Source organism: Micropterus dolomieu, linkage group LG18 (genome assembly GCF_021292245.1).
Source record: "Micropterus dolomieu isolate WLL.071019.BEF.003 ecotype Adirondacks linkage group LG18, ASM2129224v1, whole genome shotgun sequence".
In the NCBI taxonomy this organism is placed as follows: Eukaryota; Metazoa; Chordata; class Actinopteri; order Centrarchiformes; family Centrarchidae; genus Micropterus; species Micropterus dolomieu.
In genome coordinates this window covers 19321626-19347694 of record NC_060167.1, presented here as the reverse complement: position 1 = coordinate 19347694, position 26069 = coordinate 19321626, and the positions used below count along the sequence as shown (strand labels likewise).

Below are 26069 nucleotides of genomic sequence, written 5' to 3'. Positions count from 1 at the left end.
CCTATTGGCCTTAGGTGAAGATACCAACGATGGTCGTTCAGTCTTGGCCACAGGTAGTCTTAACGACTCTAACGACTGTCGTCACAGCAACAAGGAACACTAATGAACCAGCGGTATCGATGACCCGGGATAACGACCCCACTGAGGTTAAATAGCTGAGTTTCCCTGTCAGTCAGCCAGAACTGAAGAAGTCCTTTGGATGAGGGACGAAACGTCTTCCAGTATCTTAAACCAAGTCCAGTTGCCCTTTATTTTTAACCTTCGTTGGATGATCTTAATGCTTTATCTAGTGATGTATGCTATTTGACCTAGGGGGTCATCCACTAAATGTGCTCCTTTTCAGAAAATTTCTGTGAACTTGAGGCTTTATATCAGTAATATGTTGCCACTTGACAGGGTATTTTTACATTTAAAAAGTGGAGTGAGTGGGTGAAATGCATGGTGAAATGTAGTGTTTTGAATGTGTCTCATTAGAGGGCCACGTGACTGACACGCGACCCAGATGTCATGTTTCCTGAAAGGGGGCGTGGAAATGCGACTTTCGCAAAAGGTGAGAGCAACCAGGAAGTAAACAAGTCATGGCGTTAAAGTCAGACAGCAAATATTTGTATTAAATAATCCACATTTTCACTACCAGTTTGGGGCTTAATTCCAATCAATTAGGGTACAGTGTACTGAGCTTGATTGTTTCATGATGAAAGTAGGTTAACCAGACCAGAGAAAGGACAAGGATGTCAGCACAACAGGTAAATAACATAAAGACTCAGTAAGGCAAGCAGATCCATTATATTCCTGCTATAATTGTCTTTGGCTTGTAGACTTAATACAATAGTACGACCACTTAATATGATAATTCATCAGAGTTGCTTGATATTAACTTCGCCCACTACTCATCTACGTCTATTATGTTAGCCGTGAAGCCGTTTAAACTTGTTGACATACAGTATGTGGAAGCAGAGAGATGGAAATGTTTCGCGTGTTTCAAACAGGCTGAAATTATGCTGTAGTCGGTTTATTAAAATGGGTGCACTTTGCAGTAAAAGCACCACATTTAAGAGGGGAACAATACAACAAATACTCTATACTATGTTTGCGAGGCTCTAATATTTTCATTGCGCAGTACTCTAAACTGTTTTACAAATCTATCTGGAATCGTTCAGGTTGCCAAGTTCACTTCACTTTCAGAGTCATAATGTAGTAGATTAACTAAGTAGAATAGCATGTAAATTACAGAGTACTTTAATAATAATAGGTGTTGCTGACTTTGGGTTTATGTCCATCTCTGCGCATAGACTGCATATGCTTTATGAATGTGTGGGAGCTCCAAATTTGGCTTTGACTGATACTTTTCAACTGCAGAACCCAGTATGATTTAGCACCTTACATAAAGTAAGATAAAGTATCATAAGGAGCCAGATATGAGGCTAAACAAAAAGTAGCAGAGATTCTGTCTGTTATAAATGTGTGCTCAGAACTTCACCACTTGCACAAAAAGCCCTCCCCCCTATTTACAGACACATTTGACTGATTTTGACTGTTGCATTTTTGTTTAAAGAAACAATTGGACATTGTTGTGTTCCTTATATGTTTTCAAATAATATTTCTTAATCAAAGAGAAAGTAATGTCATGTCACTACAGTCATGTCTCATCACAGTTTCATTGCTTTTCATATGGGACACATCCTGTTCCTGTTGGATTTTTAGATTTTGGCCGCACTCTGTGAATCATCAAGAAACTAATGTTCTCACGCTCTACTCCTAACATTACCTATGGTCTTATGCTCTGACTTTGAAGATACGGGCTTGTGATCAGTTATTGTCAAAAAGGCATCAGTTTTCCTGCTCGGTCAGTGATTCACACCCCTGCTGTTGAGCTTTTTTGGTCGCACACCAGTGTGATTCATAACAGAGTGCTGTTCAGCTGTCATGTCTCCTGCCCGTATTTCCTTTTTATCTGAGCCACACATCATGAATTCAGCTGTTAGGTTTATGGGCTCTTTAACTACCCCACTGTTAGATCTTATTGGATTCATTTGTCTTTTTAGGCTGGGTTAAGGCTTCATCCTGGGATTATTGCATCGGTGATCTTCGTCTCTGTGGCAGCAGTCGTTGCTGCTGTATTGATCATCCGAAAGTACTGCTTCCCAGTCAAGTAAGCAACTTTATTAATGAGCCTTAACGAGCTCATTTCAAATTCTTAGTGCAGTCAAAACACATCACCCGAGTCTGTCACATCACTTTATTTCAGTGAGGCGACATATAGATACTCTGTGCTGAGGCGGATGGAGGTTCAGGGTTCAGCAGTGACAGAGGAGGATGGTGACAGGGGGCCCTGCACAGTGGGAGAGGAGTCAGATGAGGTCAGTGCATCAGGGCTTCCCTGATTGTAGCTTTCACTGTCATCCATCCCACAGTAAATGTTGACACAGCTGTAACCTTCCTCATCACATCACGTCATTTGTAACTTCCTTGTTTTTTACCTTGTGACAGGATCTTTTGGAATAAATCTCAGACCGGGATGCTGCTGGGCCACTGAAAAAGAGTTTATTGTCCGTGAGTTGTGTGGTTTAGGGCTGCAACTAATGATTATTTTCATTATCGATTCATCTTCAGATGTTTTTTTTTATTGGTTGATTAATCATTTGGTCCACACAACAAAAATACCCGTCTCTCTTTCCTACAGCCCATGACATCATTAAATGTATTGCTTTGTTCAAACAGCATTCCAAAACTTTATGTGATTTAAGACAACGAAAAGCAACACATTCTCACACTAGAGCTAATTATTTTGCTTAAACATAATAGCCCAAATAATTGACCAACCATCAAAATGTTTGCCGATTAATAAGTCATTTGACTTATCGATTAATCCGAGTTACAGCTGTGAAGTAGTTTATGTTTCTTTATTTCTGTTCATCATCTGGCTTGAATTCTTATCAGAGTGTTATTTATGTTTCTAATGTGAGATATTGCTTTTAATCTGTATTATCATTGACAGTAATCACCAGATCAACCAGATCTTTTAAAGCAACACTTCACAGATTTTAAACATCAGTGTCTTATCAGGGCCTGTGAAAACAGTTACACAATTCATTCTGTTACTGTGGAGGAGCTTCTTAAATCAAAATAACCCTGACTTTTTTTCACTGTCAATATTCTCCTAAAAATGTGCTGTTCAGTTTTAGATATGGCAGAAAAGCACTCTTTTGTGAAGATACATGTGATATTTATCGATCATAAAAACAAACCAACAAAGCAAAAGATGATTTTTAAGTAGGGTTAGTGTATTAAGAAAACAGCAACAGATACTTCATAATAATTTGTTATTTTCTAGATTGTTTTGAATAATCAAAATGCCAGAAACAGCATTCACATACCTTTTACTTGAATAATCTCAGACTTTTTCTCCTTTCCCTGACGTCTGAAACCAAACCTAGGCCCCTGATCAAATGACTTCTGGAGGTTAGTCCTGTTGATCCCACTGAGAATCAACACTCCACTGCACAGATTTTTCACTGGTCATATAAATGCTCTTTCAATTAGTTTGTAAATAAAAATGTATAATGACTTTATAATGAATTCTGGTATGATAAAATGCCCAGTTAAAAAAATAACAAATGAATATGTATACAGTCTGCTATTATTGGCACTCATACACATGAGATTAAAGAATGGAGAGATAAAAAAAATAAAACCTGTGGAAACAAATAAAGTGGTTGCCAGGCAATAATTTAACAGCAACAGCATAATAATTTGCATGAATGTGGTTAAATACTTCATATGAATAAATCAAAATGTAGCAAAACATTTTATTGTAGCGTTACTGTATTTCACCTGCAATGGACTCAAGGTAATGTACACCTTTACATTCGTTCAGTATTGGCCTGAATGTTTCAGAGAACGCACCAGCAGTCATGAAATAAGTGGTTACTATAAAGCATCACATGGAGATTTGACATTTCCGATGATTTCAAACACCCTAATTGACTTGCAGCTAAAAATAGTCACACTAAGACTGCAGCTATCTACCAGTTGGCCTGTTCCCTTTGAAATATATTCCCCTTTTCAACATTAACCCACTTAAATTGAATTTGCTGTAGAATTCCACTGAAATGGACTTCTAGGCTGAGCGATGCCACACGTTATCTTTTGACAGCTACGTACATTTGCCGCAAAGAAAAAAAAATAAACACAGAAACTCCACCTGCTAGGGAGTTACGAGTGAACATTATTTTGTTGAACTTCAGTGACACAGGATGCTCAAACTGATTAAGAATGAGAAATCATTTTGCTATAGTTTCTCTTTTAATTAGTGTTTGTATGATCAACAAATTAAGCAACTGAATCAGTCTGTTGTCTGTTACGACCCTGCGACCCCCTCCCCCTATGAGTGTTATGAGTTTGAAGTTCAAGTATTATTGCAACATCTAATGATATGGATTTGTTCTACAGTTACTGATGATGGTGAATGATGTTAATGATCACTGTACCACTATATTATGCTGTACATTTGAGAAATATGTATGGTGGTTAATAAATATATTCATCCTGTGGACTGTGGAGTCATGACCTGCATAATTTACCTGTTTTGTCTCTTATCTGAAGAGCGTCTCTGCTTGTTTGTACTGTTCACTTCCTAATGCGGCCCATTTAAAACTAGCTGTGTTTTATTATTCCTGCTAAAGTGGACAGGCATATTGTTCACTGAAAAAGAACAACAAAACACGCATATTTTATTCTTACAGTGCCATCCAGTTAGATTCTCTGAATGCATAATGTTCCCTCCCATCAGTGAAATGTAGTACACATAGACCCCCTGCTGGTTCTCTCTAGTATTACACCATGTTGGGAATTTGAGGACCCCATGAGTTAAGATGCTGTTACAATGTAAATCTCTTCATATGTAACACTAACAGCCTAAACACAGAATGTAATATAAATCATTACCAACAAACAGGGCAGTCAGTGTCAGGGGCCACAGAGACACAAACTAGAAGACTGAAAACAAACCAGTGACAAGGTTTGAGTAAAGAGCAGGTCAGACACAAACAACAAACATTCTGGACCATAATTCACCTCTAGTGTGTCTTTTAGTGCATTTTAACATTTCATTACAAGAGTTTTCAGGTTCCAGACAGGAAAATAATTCATGGCATTTAATGTATCTAAGCAACATCTAATGTTAATGTCTCACCCCTGTCTCTAAGAGCTGGCTTCACAGTAGCTTTAATTCTGTAGTCAGCTTATCAACTGTTTTTTGATGGATAAATTATGATTATGAACTTTTTATGATTTGGCCAGAGTAACTTTAATAACATCAGTTCATCACTGCCTGCAGCGAAATGCTATTTTTGTTTGGACCCCTCCAGGCAGGTGAAAGCTAGGGCTCAGCTGCTGATCAGCATGGTCTACGCTTACTGACTGCTTTATGAGATCATCATGTCCAGGAATGGGCAGTGTTTATGACACGTATTTAAATATAAAATAAGGTTTTGTAATTTGTATTTGATAGGGATGATGAAAATGGGTTCATTGTTTGTTTCAAAATAGTTTTGTAGTTTGTAGTTTAAAAACATGGTAAAATACTTTGCAGGAAGTCTGCGTGATGATATCATAAAAATGCTGCCTCTGATTGGTGCCTACTCAGTAATTTTGCCCAGACCTTAAGAAGGAGGTCCATGTGAGAGTTTTCCATCCATTTTTAGCATCCATTGCTACAGTTCTTGTAGTTAGTTCCTGTTAAGTTTTGTTTTTCATTTTAGTAGCCAGGGCTAAATCATTTACCAAATTACGTGATGGAGCGCTTTATCTAAAGAGCTAAAGGGCTTTGGGTCTAGCTCACTATGACCATGTCCTGAGTAGCAGCACTCACAGTTAACATTAGCTTGCTACTTTCAATCTTTGTTGAGTTTTCATTGGTTGTGCACAAAACAAAAAAAAAACGTGTTTTAGAATTGTATAACAATTGTTTATAATGCCACGGAGTAACTTCTAACTAAAATGCACACACTTATTGTCATTAACAACATTGTCCTGCAATGACATTTAACAGCAGGTTGTCAACCCATCCAGCACTTGTGTTTTTTGTAACTCAGAGGATGCAAAGTAGGTAATTTATTTCCAAACATAACAGTAACATAACACAGTAACCCTGTTAGGATACAAAGCAGACTGTTAAACATTAAACTGTAGGTTACTTTAAAATGAACCTTCATCCGGATTTGAAAAGGGATATGTGAATATTTGATCTGTTAACTGATTGCATGCATCAGATTAATCATGTGACTCATTAGATTATGCATGGTGTGGCTACTGTGTTGTGTAGTTTTGATACACTTTAAATTAGCATATTTAGGATCTTATTTTACATTGTGATGTACTGTATCTCTGCCCATGCCTAATCATGTCTTTTACCGTTTAAACATCAGTAATGACTGACGCAATCATTGTTGCCTGTTTATCAAAAATACGGACATGAATGCCTTATGTCCTATGTTGTAAAAAAAGAAAAGGGGGTTAAAGGTTGTTTTGTAAATTGATTTCTCATCTGATGTTATTGCAATTTGAGTGTATTAGATTTTGTTATTTTTTTCAGAGTTATTTGCTTTTAGGGAGGCTTTGAGTGAAATCATACTACTTTTTTATGCCGTAGTCTGAAGCATTTTATTTGGTGTATCAGCAGTTTTATGCAGATACCTCCACACATCATATGGGATTTACTAGAATTTACATACATATAGAAAACGGATAAACAGACAGTGATTCTTTAAACATTGTTTTTTCTTACTGAGGCAATTTGAAATATGACGCTTAAGGCCTTTTTTTCTCTTCTCCTCTGTCATTCCCTCTCCAGGTTTCAAATGCTTGTTTGCACACCATTGTTCACTACAAACACTATCAGTTACTGTTGGACACCTTCCCATATTTGACAGTGTAAAAAAAATAAATAAATAAGAACGTAACTTGATCTTCTAGTTTAGGCAGGGTGTGTTTGTGTGTGTGTATATATAATACCACATCCTGGTTTTATGTAGCACAAGGAGGAGCAGGAGCTGACACTTTTCTTTGCATTTCCAAACGCCTCTCCCACAAGGCATGGTTGTAGGAATTATCAGGAAGCGTTTCCACAGATGAGATGACACCAAAGCTCTGCTCTATCTACAGTATTTCTTCTTGACAGGAAATACTGGAAGCGCCTTTCAAGGGTCCCAGCTCTACCTTTTAGGATCAGACAGCTCTCTGATTTATTGTAGATATGAGATATCAAGGTGAGATTTTACTCCATTTTTTAAAAAAAAAAACAGGTAGTTTTGGTTGTATGTCTGCAAATCTTCATCTGTCTACTCATTGTGGTTGACAGCTGTTCTGCGCCTTGCTGCTGTAACTGCTGTCCTCCTAATAACATGGGGAATCTCCATCAACTCATTTGATGTGCGGAAAGCAAGAAGTATTCTCAGTGAGCTCATTTCTACTTATTACATCTTAAATCCTAGACTACCTGCTTTCATTCACTTTTATTTGCCACATCTTAATACTTTTGTCTCCATTATTTTATTTTAGGGCTTAATTACGAAGATCAAATCAAACCTACATTCAAAACAGGTACATTCAATGATATTTCCAACATCACAACTTCCACAGTAACTGAATGCATGACTATTTTCCTGCCACATCAGAAGCACTTTTCCACCTGCCTTTTCAGCTACACCTAAGTGCAACCTCTCTAGAGCCTGTCCACCCGACCATTTCGCTTTTTACATCAGGAGCGGAGCAGCTAATGTTGTCGGACCAAAGATCTGTTTTGATGGTAAAATGTATGTTTTTAATATGGTAGCGCCCAAATTAACTCAAGAGGAAAATAGTGTCCCTGCAGTGAAACTCAACCTTACTGGTATCTCAACAGCATCATGAGTCATGTGTTGAATAATGTGGGACCAGGACTGAACATTGTGGTGGTAAATGGTGAGTAAATAATGCTCTAGTCTCCCCGATAAAAACTAAAAAAGATATTAAAAGTACTGCTGTACTATAGACTGTATGATTTGACTATGAAATACAGCAAACAATTTGGGCTTCAAAGTTAATTTTTTAACTTTGAAACAGCAGTTGATAAAACAATCTCGCCTAAAGGTCCATAGCTGTTCTGGAGCTTTCGGTCATATTCCATGATCTTCGTGGGTTCTTTATTAATGTAAAAAGCTAATGTAGATTAAAGTACTCATGAAAAAGAACATTGTAACAACATTTGGGCCATCTATATGAAGAGCATGTGATATGGTTAAAAGCTCCAGAACAGCTACCTTGAGCTGAGTTGTTTTTTGTTTGTTTTATTTGGTCAGTTGTTAATTATGTTTTTGTCCACCTCAGGTGAAAAAGGACTTGTGGAAAAATGTGGCTATCTTAATATGATATCTGGAAGTAAGAGGACTTTTAAAAAAATAATCTCTTCAATCCTGTTTTCAATTTCAAAGTTTGTTTTTAAAATGATGATGTTTTTCTTTTGAATTTCTCCACACAAAAGACCCACACGACATATTGGCGTACCTGAACGCGATAAAACCTGGAATGATTGTTTTGGTGGCCTCGTTTGATGATGTGACAACAAAGTATGTCCAAATTCCAACGATTTAACAGCTAAAAACGATTTCTTATCACACAATGTGACCCTTTTCCTCTACTCTGTGGCAGGATGACAAAAGAAATGAGGGATGTATTTGTTGGAATGGGAAGCACTTTGATCACATCTGTAAAACACAGAGACAGCTGGGTGTTTGCTGGAAGAGCAGGGGCAGAAAATAAAACCCTCTTTGAGAAGGTTAGTGAGCCTGTTCATCCTCTTTCCTTTGTTCTATTTGTGTCAGAAAAGACCGTCTATTTTAAAATACGCCAAAAGTTTTTAAAAAAAAAGAGAGAGAAAAAAAAGCAGGATAATTGATGGCAAAACAAATGTCTGTGTTCCTTGTTCACCTGTCAGCAAGCTGTTAATGAAGAGAAAACCAACGTTTATGAAAACTGGCCGGATATGGTGGAGGTGGACGGCTGCTTCCAAAGGACCATAACTGACGGACATGAACCTTAAAGGACCTTTGTGATGAAAAGGAGAATATCTTCCTTTTTTCATGGCCTTTCAAGAATTCCCTCTTAAATGATGCCACACCAAATAGTTTTACACTCTTTCTGAAACTCAAGATGTAACCTGTTGGACCCACTATTTGCTTAAGCTATGTTTTATGTATTGCATTGTGTGCAGTTTTATTTCTGCTGCTTCTGTCCGCTCTCAACATCTACTGCATGTCTGTTCATGCTGAAAGTGTGGTCCCTCCGCTGTTGCTCTGCCTGGAGTTTTCCTTGAGTTTAGGACAGAAGGTGTACCATTTAGTACAGACTGTAAAGCCGTCAGAGGGAAGTTTGTCATATGTGATTCTGTGATATAGAAATAAAAATGTCTCCACTTGACTAGTGTACTGTTTCAGCAGTTTTGTCCCTCTAGGATAAATGAGCAATATTGGTTCTTATTCCTGGAGGTGAAAGATCATTTATCATTTAACTGTCAATGAAAACCAGGTGCTCCGGTTTTTGTAATCTGCAGTGCCCTTTTTTTAAAATCTCATATTTCTCACTTTTTCTTTACTTTTGGCAGCACTTCCTTTCCTTCTCACATTACTTCTTATTATTCCTATTAATATGTGTTGCATACTTTTCCATTTCATCCTGTTCACCAGTGGTGTACTTTCCATAAGTAAAACTACCAATACTACAGTGTGAAGTGTTCTCTCATACAAGTAAAATTACTGCATTCAAAATACATAAGAAAATATGTGTTCTACTTACAGTAAGTAAAAGTGTCAGTGTAATCGTGTGTAATCAGCATTTTATAGCTGCTTGAGGTGGTGCTACTTTTAACTACTGTATGCACAGTTAGATAGTTAAAGTCTACTGGCTCCCACCTTGGGGCCGCCTCCCAAGGGTCACAAGATAAATGTGACGGGTCGTGAGATGATTAATGGGAGAGGAGAAAAGAAAAATGTAAGTTCCAATACACAAATTTGGATTAATTTTTGGACTTTTCAACAAAGCTTTGCTTTTTTTGTACAAAATTTATAATTTGACTTATCTGGTTTCTGAGCATCATATGAGTTTATAGTTAAGATGGGAACTAGAACTCATAGAGATCTGAAACATGACTAGGAGCCCCAACCAGATGCTGCTTTTTTGTTGACTGGGAGCAATAGTTTCATTTTTTACAATGCGGTGTATTATATAAGTTTATCATGTGGTTTTTATTATGAAAAATCTTAATCTGAGAAGCAACTATTAACTGCAGCTATCAGATAAATGTGGTGGAGTTAAAATATAGATCAACATAAAATAGATGCTCAAGTACTTAAGAGCAGTACTTCCACCCCTGCTGTACACTCAATGTTCTTCCAGCACTTTTGGCTTGTTCTCCAGGGTTTGTCTTCCACTTGGTTGCCGTTCCCTGGGAGCATCAGCATTGGTCCAAACGCAGGGCAGCTACCTCTTTCTCTGGCATTCTGGGCTGCTGGGGCAGAGCAAGAGACTAACCTCTAATTATTACTGACACTCTGTCCACTCTGAGCCCAGGAGGTGTCTCAGCAGAAACTACAACTGGACTAACAGTGAGGACATGGGAGTCACCCATGGAAAGAAAGTAAGTTTGTTGATTTTTATTCTTCATTTGCTTTTTGTCCTTCCCTGTGAGACATAACACATGTATGATTACTCAAGTCACATTAAGATAATCCAGCAGAAGCATCCATGTGGCAGCAGTAGTTGACTGGCATGCATTGTGTGTTTGAGAAGATTTAGAGACTAAAAGATGATGAGAAACCCAGTGTTACAGTATGTTATTGTCTTAATGAGTGATTTCAACAGTATTAATTTGAGTATCACGTTAAAGCTTTTATTTTGCAGAACTTCATTCTGGTAGGTTTGTCTGCTACTGTTGTCTCTATCTTTTATTTCCCAAAGAGAGTGAGTGCTTGTACCAAACACTGGTCTTTATCCAATGAAAAAAAAAAATCTTGCCAACGCCGGAGAGTGGGCCTTGGAGAGTGTTTATCCCGTCATGTCCTATTAATTCTTCTCCACACAGTATCCACTGTCGGAGATTTAGCCAAACAGCGTGACTCTCCCCTCATCGACCAAACAGCAGCCAGAAGCAGAGTTGTCATTAAAATGCCTCATTTAGGTTGCACTTTTCCCTCCTTCCCTCCAATTTACTGTCATCTTGTTTAAACTTTACTTTATTTGAACACATTTAGCAGTGCTACTATATATTGTTTGTGTGTGTGTGTGTGTGTGTGTGTGTGTGTGTGTGTGTGTGTGTGTGTAGATGGCCAGACATGGTGCAGCTGAATTGCATCTATCTAATGCCAAGGCTACAACAACCATCATGTAACATGAACATGGATCGATAACGTAAATGTATCTATAGTAGATAATGCGCAGAACAAAAAATATAGTCTGCTACGCTTTTTAATTTCTAAAACATCTAAACAACATTAAACAAATATTTCATCAAACAGCAAATACAGAAATAATCACTTTCACAGACAGCAGCCCAGTCTGAAGCCCGCAGGGGAATAATTCTTGTCTCGACTATTAATTCTCCAGCAAATGAGTAACTCAGTGGGACTCAAACTGAGTTTTGTTTGATCCTGACATTAATGAGGTGGCAGCCCTCCACCTCACCAGTAAGGGCCCTCGCTTCACTGGACATGTGGAACTGGAGCTGACACTTCATTTGTCTGTCAGCATCATAATGCGGCTTTGTGTTGCTCACAACTCTCCCTGCCATTTGCATGAAACTGCATTGCTGACCTGACTGGGAGATTTCTATCTATTTGGAGTGCTATCATGTGTCACACTATATTCATCCTTCCCTGTTTTTAATGCTACACACACTATAGCTTATGGGTAAGTTGGTAGTAACTGTGAGATATGTTATATTCTGTTTTACATATCATCTCCTTTTTTCCCGCCGACAGAGAGATCTCCAACATTTTCCAAGTAGAAGTGCGACACACTCGGTCCAGTCTGGTGAGAAACCTATGAATATCCAATGTGATATTGTTGATTTTTATGCCATCTTGTAAGTACTTGTCTTCCCACCTCTACCATTTTCAGTTCATGTTCGACAAGCAACAACAAGCAGTAGGCTACTACACGCATAATGTTATTGCAGAGCTGATGGAAGGACAATTCCTGGAAGATATAGATTTCCAAATTGTTATTTTGACTATAAAATCTATAAAATCTATGTATTCTTTTTATGGGTCCTTGGAACCTTGCTTTTGAGGCAGAGCAGTACTGACCCCTGAGCCACTGTGGTACTACTACTTGAGTATTTTCATTTTCTGCAAGTTTATTCTACTCCACTATAATTCCAGGGCTTTGTTAAGTATTATTATTAAGTATAGGAGTATATATTGATGCTAATACTTTTTATTAATACATTTGAATGCATGACTTTTAGCTGTAACAGAGTATTAATACACTGCTGAGTACTTCTTCCACTGCTTTGATTGATTGATTGATATATTTATTTCAAACATGTTAAAAAAACAACAACAAACAATTTAAAATAAGCATACATTCAAAGTAATACAAACAACAACAACAACAAAATCTAAAAATATTTAGCAACCAAACATAAAATTTATGATTGCCAATAAAAGAAACTTCTATTTACATGTTTGAAAGGCTTTTATTATCATTGTCATAAATGAGGCAGGGTAAGGGTCTGTTTGTATGACTGAGGGAGGAAACTGTCTGTGCCACCTGTGAATCTGCGCTATGAAGCACAGGTGGTGACTGTAGTGTTTGCTGCAGAAGCATTTTTATTGATTTGACTGTCATTTGTTAAGTCAGTGAACTGTTATGTGGCTGTCAATAACAATTTGCCTGACATTCAACACTGAAGTCTGTAAAATGTGTTTTTAACTAAGTCATTTTTTATATATATACATACAACAATGTAAAGATAGTGATGAGTAATAATAAATCAATAAAAACATAATTGAGGGACATAAACGAGACAATGTAACTTTGAAAACTTCCTTTCGGAAATGAAAAGATGAATCTGAAAGCAACTAAATATACACTCTGTGCTTTTGTTGCTACAGCCTCATTTGGTACCTTATTTGGACCAGTAGCTTCTGGTGGCTAATATTAGAAAACTTTGGACAGATAATGTGTTTGTAATACTGAAACCTAACCAGCTGTAAATGGTGAATGTGTCACTTGCAAGTATGATGAATTCTGCATCACAAGAAGAGGGTGAACAGGAAAACAATCTTGGTAGGAAAATATATACTGTAAGCTGGTATGTTTTTTTCTCTCTCCAGCCTCAGTAATGCAGACACACCAAATTGAGCAGGAAGACCGATACTCAGAGCTTCAGGCTCCTCCGCTACAGAGTGAGGAAGAGGGCAGTAATCTCATCAGACCCCAGAAACCTCTCAATCCTTTAACGGCCTCCAAGAGTCACCAGGAGCTCCATAAAGAACTGCGGATGACCCACAAGAGGTTGGGCAGACACACAGTGTGTCGTGAACACTCACACTCCAGTTTTATTGTTTTTCCCGAAATCATAAAGTCCTTCTGTGTTTCGGTCAGAATAGTGTCACAAGAAGGAAAGACTGAACTCCAGAGGGCTTTAGAAAAGAGGAAATGGGAACAAAGGATGAAAGCGAGCAGGGATCAGGAAGAGGCAAAGAAGAACAGGTTGCCACTTCATCAAGAACTGTTGAAAAGACATCAGAAGCTAGAAATGGTTTGCACAGAATATGCTCTATTTTTGCACATTTTTCACACACAGTCTCGTCACATTGACTAACAAATCGTCGTAGTGGCTGACATTAAAGTAAATGATCTGTTCTGAGAGCAAAATGATTGTATCAAATGAAATTGCTCAGTATTTCCACACACATGATTGACTATGGTGGTATATGATTATCCTATGGTGATTATACAGTACAATGTGGAGAATTAAGCTGTTTTGCAGTCAGCCACTGGAGGGCAGTGTAGACATTGTTTCCGACACAGCAGTCCAGTCTGGGCTCCGGAAGAAAACCATTGATCCTTTAGACATCCTGTGTGTATTCATGCCTTCTAGGTGTTCTATTTATATAAACTAAAATACAGCACTTAATGAATTTTGTAAGACCATTTACAACTATGGAACCAGGCCTTTCATTTTAGAGAATTATCTCTAAAACCTATTCACAAAGTATCTTGTGAAAATGGTGCTGCATTACTGTGGCTACACATATGAGCTCTAAAATTTTAATATGTCTTAATTCCTCCACAGCTGGAGAGAGAGACAGGACAGCAGCGAGAGGGACCAGAGTTCCTCCGAGTCAAAGAGAGACTGAGAAGAACTGCAGCGTTGGATGCAGGAGAAAAAGAAGTGCTTGCCAGTTGTGATTCGTGATTGAATGTTTTCTGTTGACAGTCACTACAATGGACTGTTGATGGGGATATCAACACAGAATATGAAATAGCTATTGGAGGGTTAGGGGTTTTGTGTTAAAACCTGTACAAGAAATAGATTATACAGCTGAGCATCCATGGTCAGCAAAACAATTAGATAAGGTGAAGCACCTGGCCAGAGCTGCAAATGTAAAGTAGCAGTTTTTTCTGTTGTGATCAATATTAAAATAAATTAGTGACTTCACTTGAATAACACCATTAAGTCTACATGGCTGAATCAGACTGCTGGATTGTTATGTAGACAGTGGTGACAGCTGAGAGCTGCACGTGTACGGTAGCTGTTACATATATAATTTCTCACTTCCCAACAATGCAAACAGAATTTACACCATAATATGTTAGTTTTTGTGTTACTATTTTGTAATATGTCTTGTTTCTGTTTCCATAATACTACTACTAAGATGGACATTTTTCTATGTTGTCAGTATGTGACAGAGGTTTTATAGCACAATTTACAATCTGTTTTTTGGTGTATTCAGTTTTCATACACATTTCATTGTTTTATACAGCCATGTTAGATCGGTTTTGTGATGTTGTGGAGTGTAGCATCATCAATTAAGTGGTGGTCTATTCAGGTATATTTGTCTGAGCTTTCAAGAGGGCACTGACATGATGTCTGGCAATGTGAATGAGGTCCACACAGAGAGTTATTGTAATTCCAAGTTGACTATTAAAATGACTTTTGTGTCCTTTGTGTGTTTTACGTTTAACAAATATGTATCAATAGGAAATTGATATGTTGGAATATTTTCCTCAGTGATGAAATGTGCAGGCAAGTGCAAAACAAAGAAAAAAGACGACGTCACAGCCATCAAGTTCTAGTGAACATTCATTTGATTATGTATGGAAAGGTTTTAATCTAATTTAATCTTTGGAAAATAATAAATGGTACTTCTTTCCAAACCACACTAAAATTAAAGTTACTCCATAATGACAGAACACACAATGCATAGACAAGGAAGATTTATTTCATTTCCTGCAATCATATCTTTGTGGGTACAAATCATTGTATTTTTTACGTCTTGTTCAATAACCCATGATGCATTGCATCCATACATTTGTAGCTCAAAACAGCTTTTACAAAAAAGGATATACAATATATACTTATATTTATATATATAATATACACGTGTTTCTTTATGCATTTAGATGTGTTTGTAATGGGTAAAATACGCTTTTCAAAAAAAACAAAACACAGCCAAGTGGAAACAAATCCCAAGTAAGTTTCAACATAAGGTCATTTACCAAACAAATAATAGCCATGTTGTCAGAGTCATCAACATTACAGTTAACATGAAGCCCTTCACACACAGTTTGCATATTTTCCATAATTACATGTCATGTAAATCCAGAGTGACTGCTGTATTTTACTGTACTATGGACCTGAAAGTATCAATGACAGATTGTTTTATGTGGGCATGATTTTTTTTATGGATTGGTTGGCTATCTCTACAGCTAACTAATAATAAATTAATAATGGTATGATATGATTATTTTTAGGATTTAATTGTTTTCAGCCACTTGTCGCAGGGAGAATTATTATTTTTTTTTTACATAAAATATTTGCAAAGCATCACCATCCGTCATCTGAGTCGTATATTTATAAGAAGACAACATATCTGAATCTATACAGTAGAACATCCCCACTTCACTGTATGGCTTTAGTACCGTAGTTCATCTACTCAGGAGGACTGCAGAGCTTGCGCACTGAAGGCTACTCCCATGGCAGGCAGGTGATGTTTCCAGCCTTATTTTTTTTTTTCTTCGTGTTTTGCATTGTGGCTGGGCTGGCGCCTGTGTAACCTTTTTTTGTTTCTGCTTGTGCCTGGCTATCACACAGGGATAAATAGTTTAAGAGGTTCTACATAAGCAACGGCAAGAAAACAGACTAACAAAAATAAAATTCGAGATGAGTAAATAAATAGTACAGGAGAAATGTCACTCAGGTAGAGACTTGACCAAGACAGTCAATGCAAATGTTAAGTCCACTGTGCTGTGTTGTACTTTGTCAACAACATTACTTCTGGTGTTACTCACTTCACATTATATAGCTCAAAATTACAGTATTACATCATTTTTTAATACAACAGAGTAATAATAATCATGTGTGTTTATATTAATTGATCATCATTCATGTAAACATATTTAACCAGGTCATGCAAACAGTAGACCAAAACTTCTTCCACTAGAGGTGCACAGCACAGAGCAGGCGGAGCGCCCAGACTGAGATCCCTCCCAGAGGCCCAGAGACTGACAGCAGGAGGATATTGAGATGCTTGCCAGAAACAGAAGAGGGAGGATGAGCGTCATATGACTATAATCATTTTCTACCCATGAATTTAGAGGATTCTCAACATAATTGCACCTTCAAAATAACTCCTCCTAGAGCCCATGGCAGATGGTCAGATTCCTGTGATTTAGGGACTTGCGGGGGATCTCAGTTTGAGCCTCTGATAACAGAACAGCCATAAAACAAAAACAAAAAAAAGTCCTTTTGATATTCATACGTTTCAATGTTTTCCCCAACAGAAGCATGCAGACACTCCGGGTCAGAACCATTCTTCACAAGCCCAGTCTGAGCCAGAATATAGTATATAGAGTCCATAACACCCAGAATCACCCTCCACTATCCAAAAAGGCTTTAAACAAAACTAGTAAATACTTATAAAAGGACAAAAACACTTAATATGAGAAAAAAGACAGTGTGATCAAATGGGCAGGTGGCATCGGCAGTGAAGACATGCCTCTATTCAACTAAACAGCTACTTGGTCAGTGACTGGACTGAGTCACATTGACAGGTAAAGAGTATAAAGACATGCAGGAGTAGCTTTCAGTACTGTTTCCCTTTTAGAAAGCGTTCCCCTTTTCTTTGTGCCCTGTCTGGCCAGATGTTTGGAGAAAGCTGACAGTAATGTAGAGTGTTTTGAGCAGGTGCATGTAGACAGACAGTAATCGCGGTTAGAGGTAGATGTGACAGATCATGTGAGAACAAAAACAATGGAGAAGACTGCCTTTCGGCCACTGCCCCATCTTTGATTAAGACTCCAGAGGCTTGGATCCTTCCTGAAGCTAACATCCAGAACCACTTCTTGTTATGCACGCACTGCAAATTACCACTGTCTGCTATAGCTGCACAAAGGCCAACTACATGTTAGGTTGCTAGGAGATTTATTTCAGGATAATCATGCAGACAGGCCCTTTCTATAGATCGCTGTCCACTCGGAGCAGCCGTGCATTCTGTTCTGCAAAAAAGTTATAACATATTTATCTTGAGTCAGGATGTGATTTTTTTTGGGACAAAGACTTACAGTGTGCTTCTCTTCACTGTGACAGTGACCTGCTTGCTGTAGATGTACCCTGGTGGACACTGCCTGATAACTACTCTGCATTCCTGGCCAGACTGGGCGGGCGGGCTCTGGACGCTCCAGGGATACAATGTCACCATGACATGGGGAGTTTGTGCTCAGACGCGACTGGCTGGCCTGCAGCAGTAGGTGCAGCTTCTCAGGCTGTCCCGATCTGTGCTGCCCTCAGCGCTTCCGCGACGGCCATCCTCGTAGTGGGACACTGGAGATCAGGGCAAAACAGGGAACATACGAATTTAAAGGGGAATTCTAGTATTTTTTTAACTAGGGTCTTATTTTCATAATTGTGGTCATTCTGATTATGGGTCATTAACACTTTGCATTCTTCCTTTGTAGAGATATGGGAAATTTGACTCCGGCTAACCAACATATATTCAAGCAAGCAGCGGGAGCCTCCTAAAGCTTTCCAAATCAACTCAAATTGAACTTAAAGTCATTTGAAATGCTTTTTTCTCTGACCAAAAGTAAACACCCCCTGGATTAGATATTGTTTCTGACTGATCTATGTGCAATCAGCCGGCAAACCAAACAGCTACCTGCACACGGTGGTTTGTTTCTAGGTGTGAGGCTGTGGGTTGCTGTCTAGCGTGTGTTCATGCTAGAGAAGTAGTAACAAATGGGAGAATATTTTGTTAATGTTATCCAGCAGACTACAAGGAAGACAATCGCAAGTGTACATGGATAGAGCGATACCAGCTGTGTAACTACAACAAATTCACAGCTGTGATGAATATTGCTGTGCAAGAGACTTTGTTTCACCTCCCCAAAATCAGCTGGGCCTGGGCCAAATGGTCAGCTCTCTATAAGTTAAGCAACAGCTGTAAGATCAGACAGATAAGATAAGGTAGGGCTTTATTTATCCCGAGGGAAAGCAGTTGCAGTACAAAGTAGGAAAGTGTGCAAAATATAGAGTGCAAATAAACTAAAAATAGGAGTAAAGATTATCAGTAAAGTGCAAAAGCCAAAAGTACACAATGCCAGAAATGTTAAACAGGTTAATTGTAAATTTTGTAATATGATGTGGTTAACAGTGAGTTGCAAATCCAAAATATACACCAATACCAAAAATGTGAACAGGTCAACTGAAGTGATCAGAAATATCAAGTGGTGAATGGTAAGGTGCATAACCACCCCATAAAGAAGCCTTTCAGGACAGTTCTGTAATATCTGTTCCCATTCAGACATGTTTCAAAGTACGTAAAAAAACACTGCCATGATTACAATTTAATAAGTATTTAGTATTAAGTAAGTAACATAAAAACTAAAAAAGATAAAGTGGATGGAAGCACATCTACACTTCCTCACTCGTCTAGACATTCTGTATCTATGAATGGCCTGCCGTGCTGCTTGTGCTAGGTTGACCGATGAACGATGGCTAGTGTTAGAGGAAACATTGGCGCGATTAACCAAAACCTACATGTCTGAGCCTCAGTCAGACGCAGACGTAGATGAGTCTGTTGTGCACAAAAATAGCAACTAGCAGATGTATCAGAATTGTAAGTTTAGTTAGCATCTTTTCTTTGTTTATGTTGTTGTTTAGCTTGTAATTGGCAGTTGCTGACACAGCATTAGTGGTTGTGAATATCTGCTACAATGTTCCAGGGCATTCACATTGTCGCATTGTTACGCACAGTAGTAGATAGTGGATGGAAACTGCGCTCTCTACCATGTTTACTTTCAAAACTTTCACTGTGCCAGTGCAAACACTCGGTCTCTGTCTTGACCATAGACTACATAGAAAGACAAACGACGCATTTCCACTTCCTCCCACTGTACAAAAAGAGTCAGGTGACCTATTGTAAAGAGTGATTATAAATATAAAATTATTTCCAATTTTCAGTGGCAGTTTGGTTTGGTTTAGGCAACACAACGGCTTGATTAGGTTTGGGATAAGATCATAGTTTGTGATAAAATAATAAGTCAACACAGACTTTTGGTTTCACACAGGACACGAACAGTGCATTTCTGGCGAAAGGCCCTGTAGGCCAACATGCAGAAACAACACGTATAAATCTCGTAAGAGTTTTGCAAATCTAGGTTTACCATCTAGACTCGACCCTTTGGGGGAGCTGTCATGTCGTTCATCTTTATATACAGTCTATGATACTGACAAGTCTGCTCTGGAGGTTTCAGGTTTCTTTGCCAGTAGCATTTGCTAGACAGCAACTGTCTCTCAAATGTTTTTTTACGTACCAAATCTAGCTTCCCTGGAGTACGTTTGAATCTCAGATTTGTACAGACCTTTTCCTTTTCAGTAGAGGAATGTGAAGTGAAGTCAAGGTCTGACATTTTGGAGAACGCAATTATGAGAAAAACACATCATTGAATGGAGGGGATCTTTAAGTAAAAACTTCATATGAAACAACAAAAAATATATTTTGGTTTATTATTTGTGCATATGGCAAGATGGCTAACCATACAGCTACACCTGGTTAGCCAGCTGGTTGCCCCATAAGTAGATCACTTTGCAGTTAGCAAAAATAGCTAACCCTGAGTGCTAATTTCAATTTTTACTTTCAGTCAGCTGCTGAGATAAGTGTTGGAAATGATTTCTGTAACATTGGTTTATTATAACATTTAGGATGGGTGCCCCAATATACGTATTTTGTTTGTTTGTTTGTTTTTTTGCCAGATTCGCGTTGCCGAATCTCTACAATAGAGGTGGCAAGTGCAAAGTTAGCACGACCAAAAGTTAGAACTGCCACAATTATAAGAATGAAACCCAGGTTGAAAAATATCTGAATTTTCCTTTAACAAGTTATCCTTGTAACTGGTTGATCTATCCTCTCCTGTCAGTTTTCTCGACTCCCTTGCCTGACCTCACTTCTCCAATCCCACCCTGTAACCCTAACCCTCTTCATACCCATTCATCATCACATCCCCTCATCCTCGATCTTCCATTTAATCCTGTGCATAGCCTCTTCCTACTGTCTGAAGTACTGTCTAGTTGGTAGTGATGAGAAAGATCCCCACTAGTTGCAAGTATTCACATCACCGGAGGACTATGATTGCAAAGTTGGCCCACAAGAGGGTTAAAATACTGTGAATTTAAAATGTGGCACTAAATTCATTAAATTTGGGTTTAATTACTTTGAACTACAGACTTTGGCAAATGTGTAGCATCCAGGTTTGTTTGGTTTTCAGGCACTTCTGTATTATTAAGCGTCCAAGTCAGCGACATCAGAGCTTTCAGGAGAATCCAAGTTTCAGTAATTATCTTGGCTGACATGGTTTGTTGGTAAAATAAACTCTGATATTACATGACCACGGCATATTTTCATTTCATCCCCTTTCACCCCGCCCCCCATGTCTGTTCCTTGCTAGCTTACATCATTAAACTTTAGGTCTGAAACAGACTGAAAGAGGGTGTTTGTTCATTCACTGTGAATTGATAACTTACAGCTCTCCTCCTCCCCATTTCCCAAATCATCTTCCTCCTCCTCCTCCTCTTCCTCTGGGAGCAGATGTCCATGGCAGGGACTGGTGGGAGTAATCTGACTGGGTCCCTCGAGACTAGTGCCCAGCTGCAGCTTCCGCATGTGGCGCACCACTGCTGTGGCATTAAATGCTTGCTACATGGACAGAGAGGGAGAGAGGGACAGAGAGAAAACCTCCTGAGTCTGACAGCTATTGAGGGAGAAAAACAGCAAAGGAGTACAGTATGTGCTCTAACTCCTGCCAATCTTAATACTGCTCTTTCAGCATGCCACTGTATGATTCAGGCGAGGCACTGACCTTCCATTTACTTTTGGCAAAGTTCTTCTTGATTTGAGCGCTGACAGATTCGTGGATATTCTTGTCCAGAGCTGTATCTCCACAGATCCTGCAAAGTCAACAAGAATTAAAGAATTTACAGGCAGTTGATGCATCTGACTAGGGTTTATTATGATATGAATATATAATAATAATAATAATAATATATTATTATTGATCAAATTAGGAGATTGATGGGAAATTTATCATAAACTATTGTTATGATGGTATGTATTATCTGCTTCGAGCTTCTCAAATGTACAGAATGTGTACTAATTTAATACGTTTATGATAGTATACTGAAAATCTTGGAGTTCTGCACTGTTGGTTGGATAAAACAAGACATTTGAATGTGTCACCTATAGCTCTGGGAAATTAAAATGTGCATTTTTCACTGATTTCTAACATTATGTGCATTGCAGCCCTAACATTTTTCCAATGAATCGATTTTTACGAAAAAAGAATTCTAATCTGTAAAATGTTGACAACAGTCCAAATCCTAAAGATTATCAGTTTACAAAGATATAAAGCACATACTCATCCTCATATTAAGTTAATGTTTAGCACATTTGCTGTAAATATCTTTAAATATTTATTCTTATCGAAATGGTTGGAGATTAATTTCAAAATAAATTTTAAATTAAACTGAACTTGTTAAATGTTTCAGTTCCTTCTATCAGCTGATTGACAATTGACGTTCTTACCATGGATGCTGGAGGGCCTGCTCACACGTATATCTCTTCAAAGAGTCTTTTTCCATCAGGTGACAGATGAAGTCTTTGGCTACAAACAAAAAATGAATGACATTTACATGAAGCTTTTATCCAAAGCAACTTACAATTGCTATACATGTCATAGGTCACATGCCTCTGGAGCAACTAGGGGTTAAGTGTCTTGCTCAGGGGACACAACGGTGGATGGGTCACAGTGGGGGATTGAACCCGGGTCTCTCACACCAAAGGAATAGTCTTATCCGTTGCACTATCACCACCCTTAATGTTGCAACAGTACACTCTTGACTTGTTTGACTTGAATTTCACTGTTTTCACTGCTGTAGATTTTTTTAGTAATCGGTAGTACCTGAATCTGAGATGTCATCCCAGTATGGAGAGTCAAATTCATACTCTGCTTTCAGAATCTGCTCAAATAACTTGGCATCATTTTCATCATAAAACGGAGGATAGCCACATAACCTGAGGGAGAGATAACGTTACATATTCAATACTATAAAGTGGTCACTTTACATAATTCTCAGTGATGAATGAGCTCAGACTTACAGAATATAAGAAATGACTCCTATGGACCAGCAGTCCACTGCTTTGCTATACGGCTTCTGAGCGAGCACCTCAGGAGCTGTGAAACGCACACAGCAGACATTCGGGAAAAGTGGAAAATACTCAGAGAGACACAGAGCAGCAATGAGGGCAAATTCAAGTAATCTTGACCTTTCGGTAATACCATGTGATCTGGCAGGTCACGTTAAACAGGTGGAGAGCACTTCTGAAACACTTGCATTTGACTCAGTAGTGGATGAAAGAGCCTCTCAAAACGCAATGAATACAGAGGGGATATCAGCTGAAACAGCAAGTGCTGAGCTCACATGAAAGAGAGGGGGGAGGTGAGGAGAGTCTGGCTGACCGGAGAAATAAATGCCTTACCCACATATCCAGGAGTACCGCAGGCTGTGGACATGACACTGCCTGACCCCTCAATCTTTGACAGTCCAAAGTCACTGATCATAATTTTGGACTCTTCTTCCATACTGTAATACAGCAAATTCTCTGGCTGCAAAGACAAGAATGATAACATAGGAGGGTTTGCAGAGGGGGAACGGAAAGGAGGCAACTGCAAGCCAGACTGAGGTGTTATATTTCTGTCTTCCCCCCCGAGCAATGATACCTTCAAGTCTCTGTGGACGATCCCCATATCATGGAGGTATTTGACTGCATCCAGGATCTGGTGGATGAGTTGGCTGGCATCTCTCTCTGTGTAGAAACCTTTCTCCACAATCCTGTCAAACAACTCCCCTCCGGACACCCTGCCAGGCGAAAATAATGGAAAACAGTTCAATAGTCCTGTACCTTTACTGAAGACGTGGGTTTTAGTTAAAACCCCTTTAACAAGCAACTTCTTACCGGTGGGTCAGTCATTACAAACTCATGCTGTGCAGCCAAATATTGATCAAAACAGTCTTTGTTTTAAATTCTATATTCTTTTAAACAATGTTGTATAAAATTATACTTAAGGCATCTAGCATTTATTGTGCTTGTGCAGTTATAATAATAATCATGAATTTGAGTATTTCAATTGATAATTGATTAAATATGATATATATGTGACATATATGATTATATATGACACTAGACTGTAAAATAAGAAGATTTTACATCCTATTTGAGGGGGAAGCCTGTATGTTAATTAAATGTTTATGTAATAAATTACATAAAACAGTGAAAAACCACCATCACAAGTTCTCAGATCCCATGTGGACGCTTTTCAATGTTTTGTTTTGCCTGACAAAAAAACACCCCAAAACCCAAAGGTATTCAACTTACAATGATGTTAATCAGAGCAAAGCAGCGAAATGTCCCATTTGATATGCTCAGGCAAAGAATGTTTTGCATTTCAGCTTAATAAACTGATTAATTTCCTGTAAATCAACAAATTGACTAATCAAATCATTGCTTCAGCTCTATTTCACAGTAACGATGCACGCTGAATGCACATCTCCTATTCCTAGGTGTACGATAAAGAGGAAGGAAACTCACAGTTGCATGACAAGATATAGATGGGATGTACTTTCAAAGATGTCCTCCAGCGTAACAATGTTGGGGTGCTTGATTCTGAGGACGATAAACAGACAGACATTGTCCGAAAGAATAAGTTGCATTTTTAATTGAGCCACATTTCTGTAATGCTTACTGTCAATTGGTCACCAGATGGCATTCTTGCTGCAAAATTCAGAGCGGCATGTTCTCTCTTTTCTATGGAAAGCCCTATAGGAAATTGGGATCAAATCTGTGTTTGCCATGTTCTCCTAAAACATGAGTTGTAAAAGCCTCTCAAATCATATCACAGGAAAGCTTTGGATACAGTAACGACCTCTTGTTAAGAATTACAATGACCAGCGTCCAGCGTCTGCAGCTGGAAGCATTAACAAAGAACGGCTTTGGAGATTATAGAGCTACAGGGGCTTGACAGAATGACAGTAGCCTAACAAATGCTATTCTCACACACACGCACACACACAAAATAGAACTGGATCGTTTATTGTTATGAACAAGCCAACAGACAGTCGAGCGTCTCTCTTGGCTCTCAAGTCAAGTTGAGAGCATATGAATGTGCCATCATTATAACACATCAGCTGCTGAGAGGATGTGACTTTTAGTAGGAATAGAGCATCCCTCTGTGTGTGTTTTTTTCAGATTATTTTTTAAGTTTCTTAACTCTCTCATTTATTTAATGGTGACTTTTAAGTATTGGGTCAAACTCCACTCCCATTCTTCCATATCTTTCTCATACCATGCCCCCCCCCCCCCCCCCCCCCACCCCCCCCACCCCTCTCCACCCTCTATGTCTCTTTCTCTTTCTTCAATACACTGCTGCGGGGAACTCCACACTATCTCCGCCTCTGTGTGCTGTTGCCCTGGCAACAGGGACACTAAAAATAGGTCTATCTTCTTTACTCCTGACATTTCCGGTGCACAATCCTACTGTTTCTACTGACACCATGCATTTAGTCACCCATTCAATTGACCCCTTGCATATATTCTGCATCTGTACATGCACTGCCGTGAGAGGCTGCATTGACTAATTCCTCCTGCCGGACACAAAGTGGCAGCTGACGCGTCGTGTCGAGGGAACTTTGGTGACCTCACCTGTGTAGTACAGCGATCTCATTTTCAATGTTGTTCTCTTTGCCTTCCAATGCTTTTTTGGGGATGCACTTGATTGCCACCAGCCTCTGGGTCCTCTTCTCCTCTGCTAGAACCACCTCTGAGAAAGCTCCCCTAAAACAGAGGCAGTAGACCCACACACACACACACACACACACACACACACACACACACACATACAGCTTTTCATGAAAATATTATTACATTCTTGATATTTTCAGTGCAAAGGTGTGTTTTGGGTTGATTTCCACATAAAACACAATAAAGACCATTATTAGAAATGTTTGTGGCCAGAGTTTTTGAAAAAGATCTCAAAGTACCAGCCATCTGTCTGTGTGTGTGTGTGTATGTGTGTGTGTGTGTGTGTGTGTGTGTGTGTGTGTGTGTGTGTGTTTGGAGGGTGTGTGCTTGAGAGAGTGCTGTCAGATGAATAATTCAAAATAGGGACATTACTGAGAGGTTTGTGTGTGTGTGTGTGTGTGTGTGTGTGTGTGTGTGTGTGGGGGGGGGGGGGGGGGGGGGGGGGGGGGGAGAACA

The 26069-nt window shown here is 38.8% G+C and overlaps 2 protein-coding genes across 2 annotated transcripts in view; one reads left to right on the top strand and one right to left on the bottom strand.

Moving 5' to 3' along the window:
• Window positions 1-7179: 7179 nt before the first annotated feature.
• si:dkeyp-67f1.2 (uncharacterized protein LOC556106 homolog) lies at window positions 7180-9191 on the top strand. Its single transcript, XM_046029390.1, has 9 exons — window positions 7180-7268; window positions 7361-7456; window positions 7561-7602; window positions 7703-7814; window positions 7904-7962; window positions 8368-8418; window positions 8522-8606; window positions 8689-8815; window positions 8975-9191. The coding sequence occupies exons 1-9, from the start codon at window positions 7256-7258 to the stop codon at window positions 9077-9079; spliced, it is 690 nt and encodes a 229-aa protein (XP_045885346.1). The 5' UTR covers window positions 7180-7255; the 3' UTR covers window positions 9080-9191.
• Window positions 9192-17981: 8790 nt separating this feature from the next.
• camk1a (calcium/calmodulin-dependent protein kinase Ia) overlaps window positions 17982-26069 on the bottom strand; it is a 30985-nt gene continuing 22897 nt past the window's right edge. The window contains exons 3-12 of the mRNA XM_046028403.1: window positions 25515-25646; window positions 24405-24479; window positions 23536-23674; window positions 23295-23421; window positions 22914-22989; window positions 22717-22829; window positions 22341-22419; window positions 21619-21706; window positions 21284-21455; window positions 17982-18085 (exon numbers count right to left, since the gene is read on the bottom strand). Of these exons, the coding sequence (XP_045884359.1) occupies window positions 17982-18085; window positions 21284-21455; window positions 21619-21706; window positions 22341-22419; window positions 22717-22829; window positions 22914-22989; window positions 23295-23421; window positions 23536-23674; window positions 24405-24479; window positions 25515-25646 (1105 nt within the window). The remainder of the gene's footprint in view (window positions 18086-21283; window positions 21456-21618; window positions 21707-22340; window positions 22420-22716; window positions 22830-22913; window positions 22990-23294; window positions 23422-23535; window positions 23675-24404; window positions 24480-25514; window positions 25647-26069) is intronic.

Excerpts from the sequence above, each read along its gene's own strand:
- si:dkeyp-67f1.2 (XM_046029390.1), top strand. Across the intron at positions 7,457-7,560 it reads GAAAGCAAGAAGTATTCTCA|GGCTTAATTACGAAGATCAA; the intron begins GTGAGCTCATTT and ends ATTTTATTTTAG. Across the intron at positions 7,603-7,702 it reads CAAACCTACATTCAAAACAG|CTACACCTAAGTGCAACCTC; the intron begins GTACATTCAATG and ends CTGCCTTTTCAG.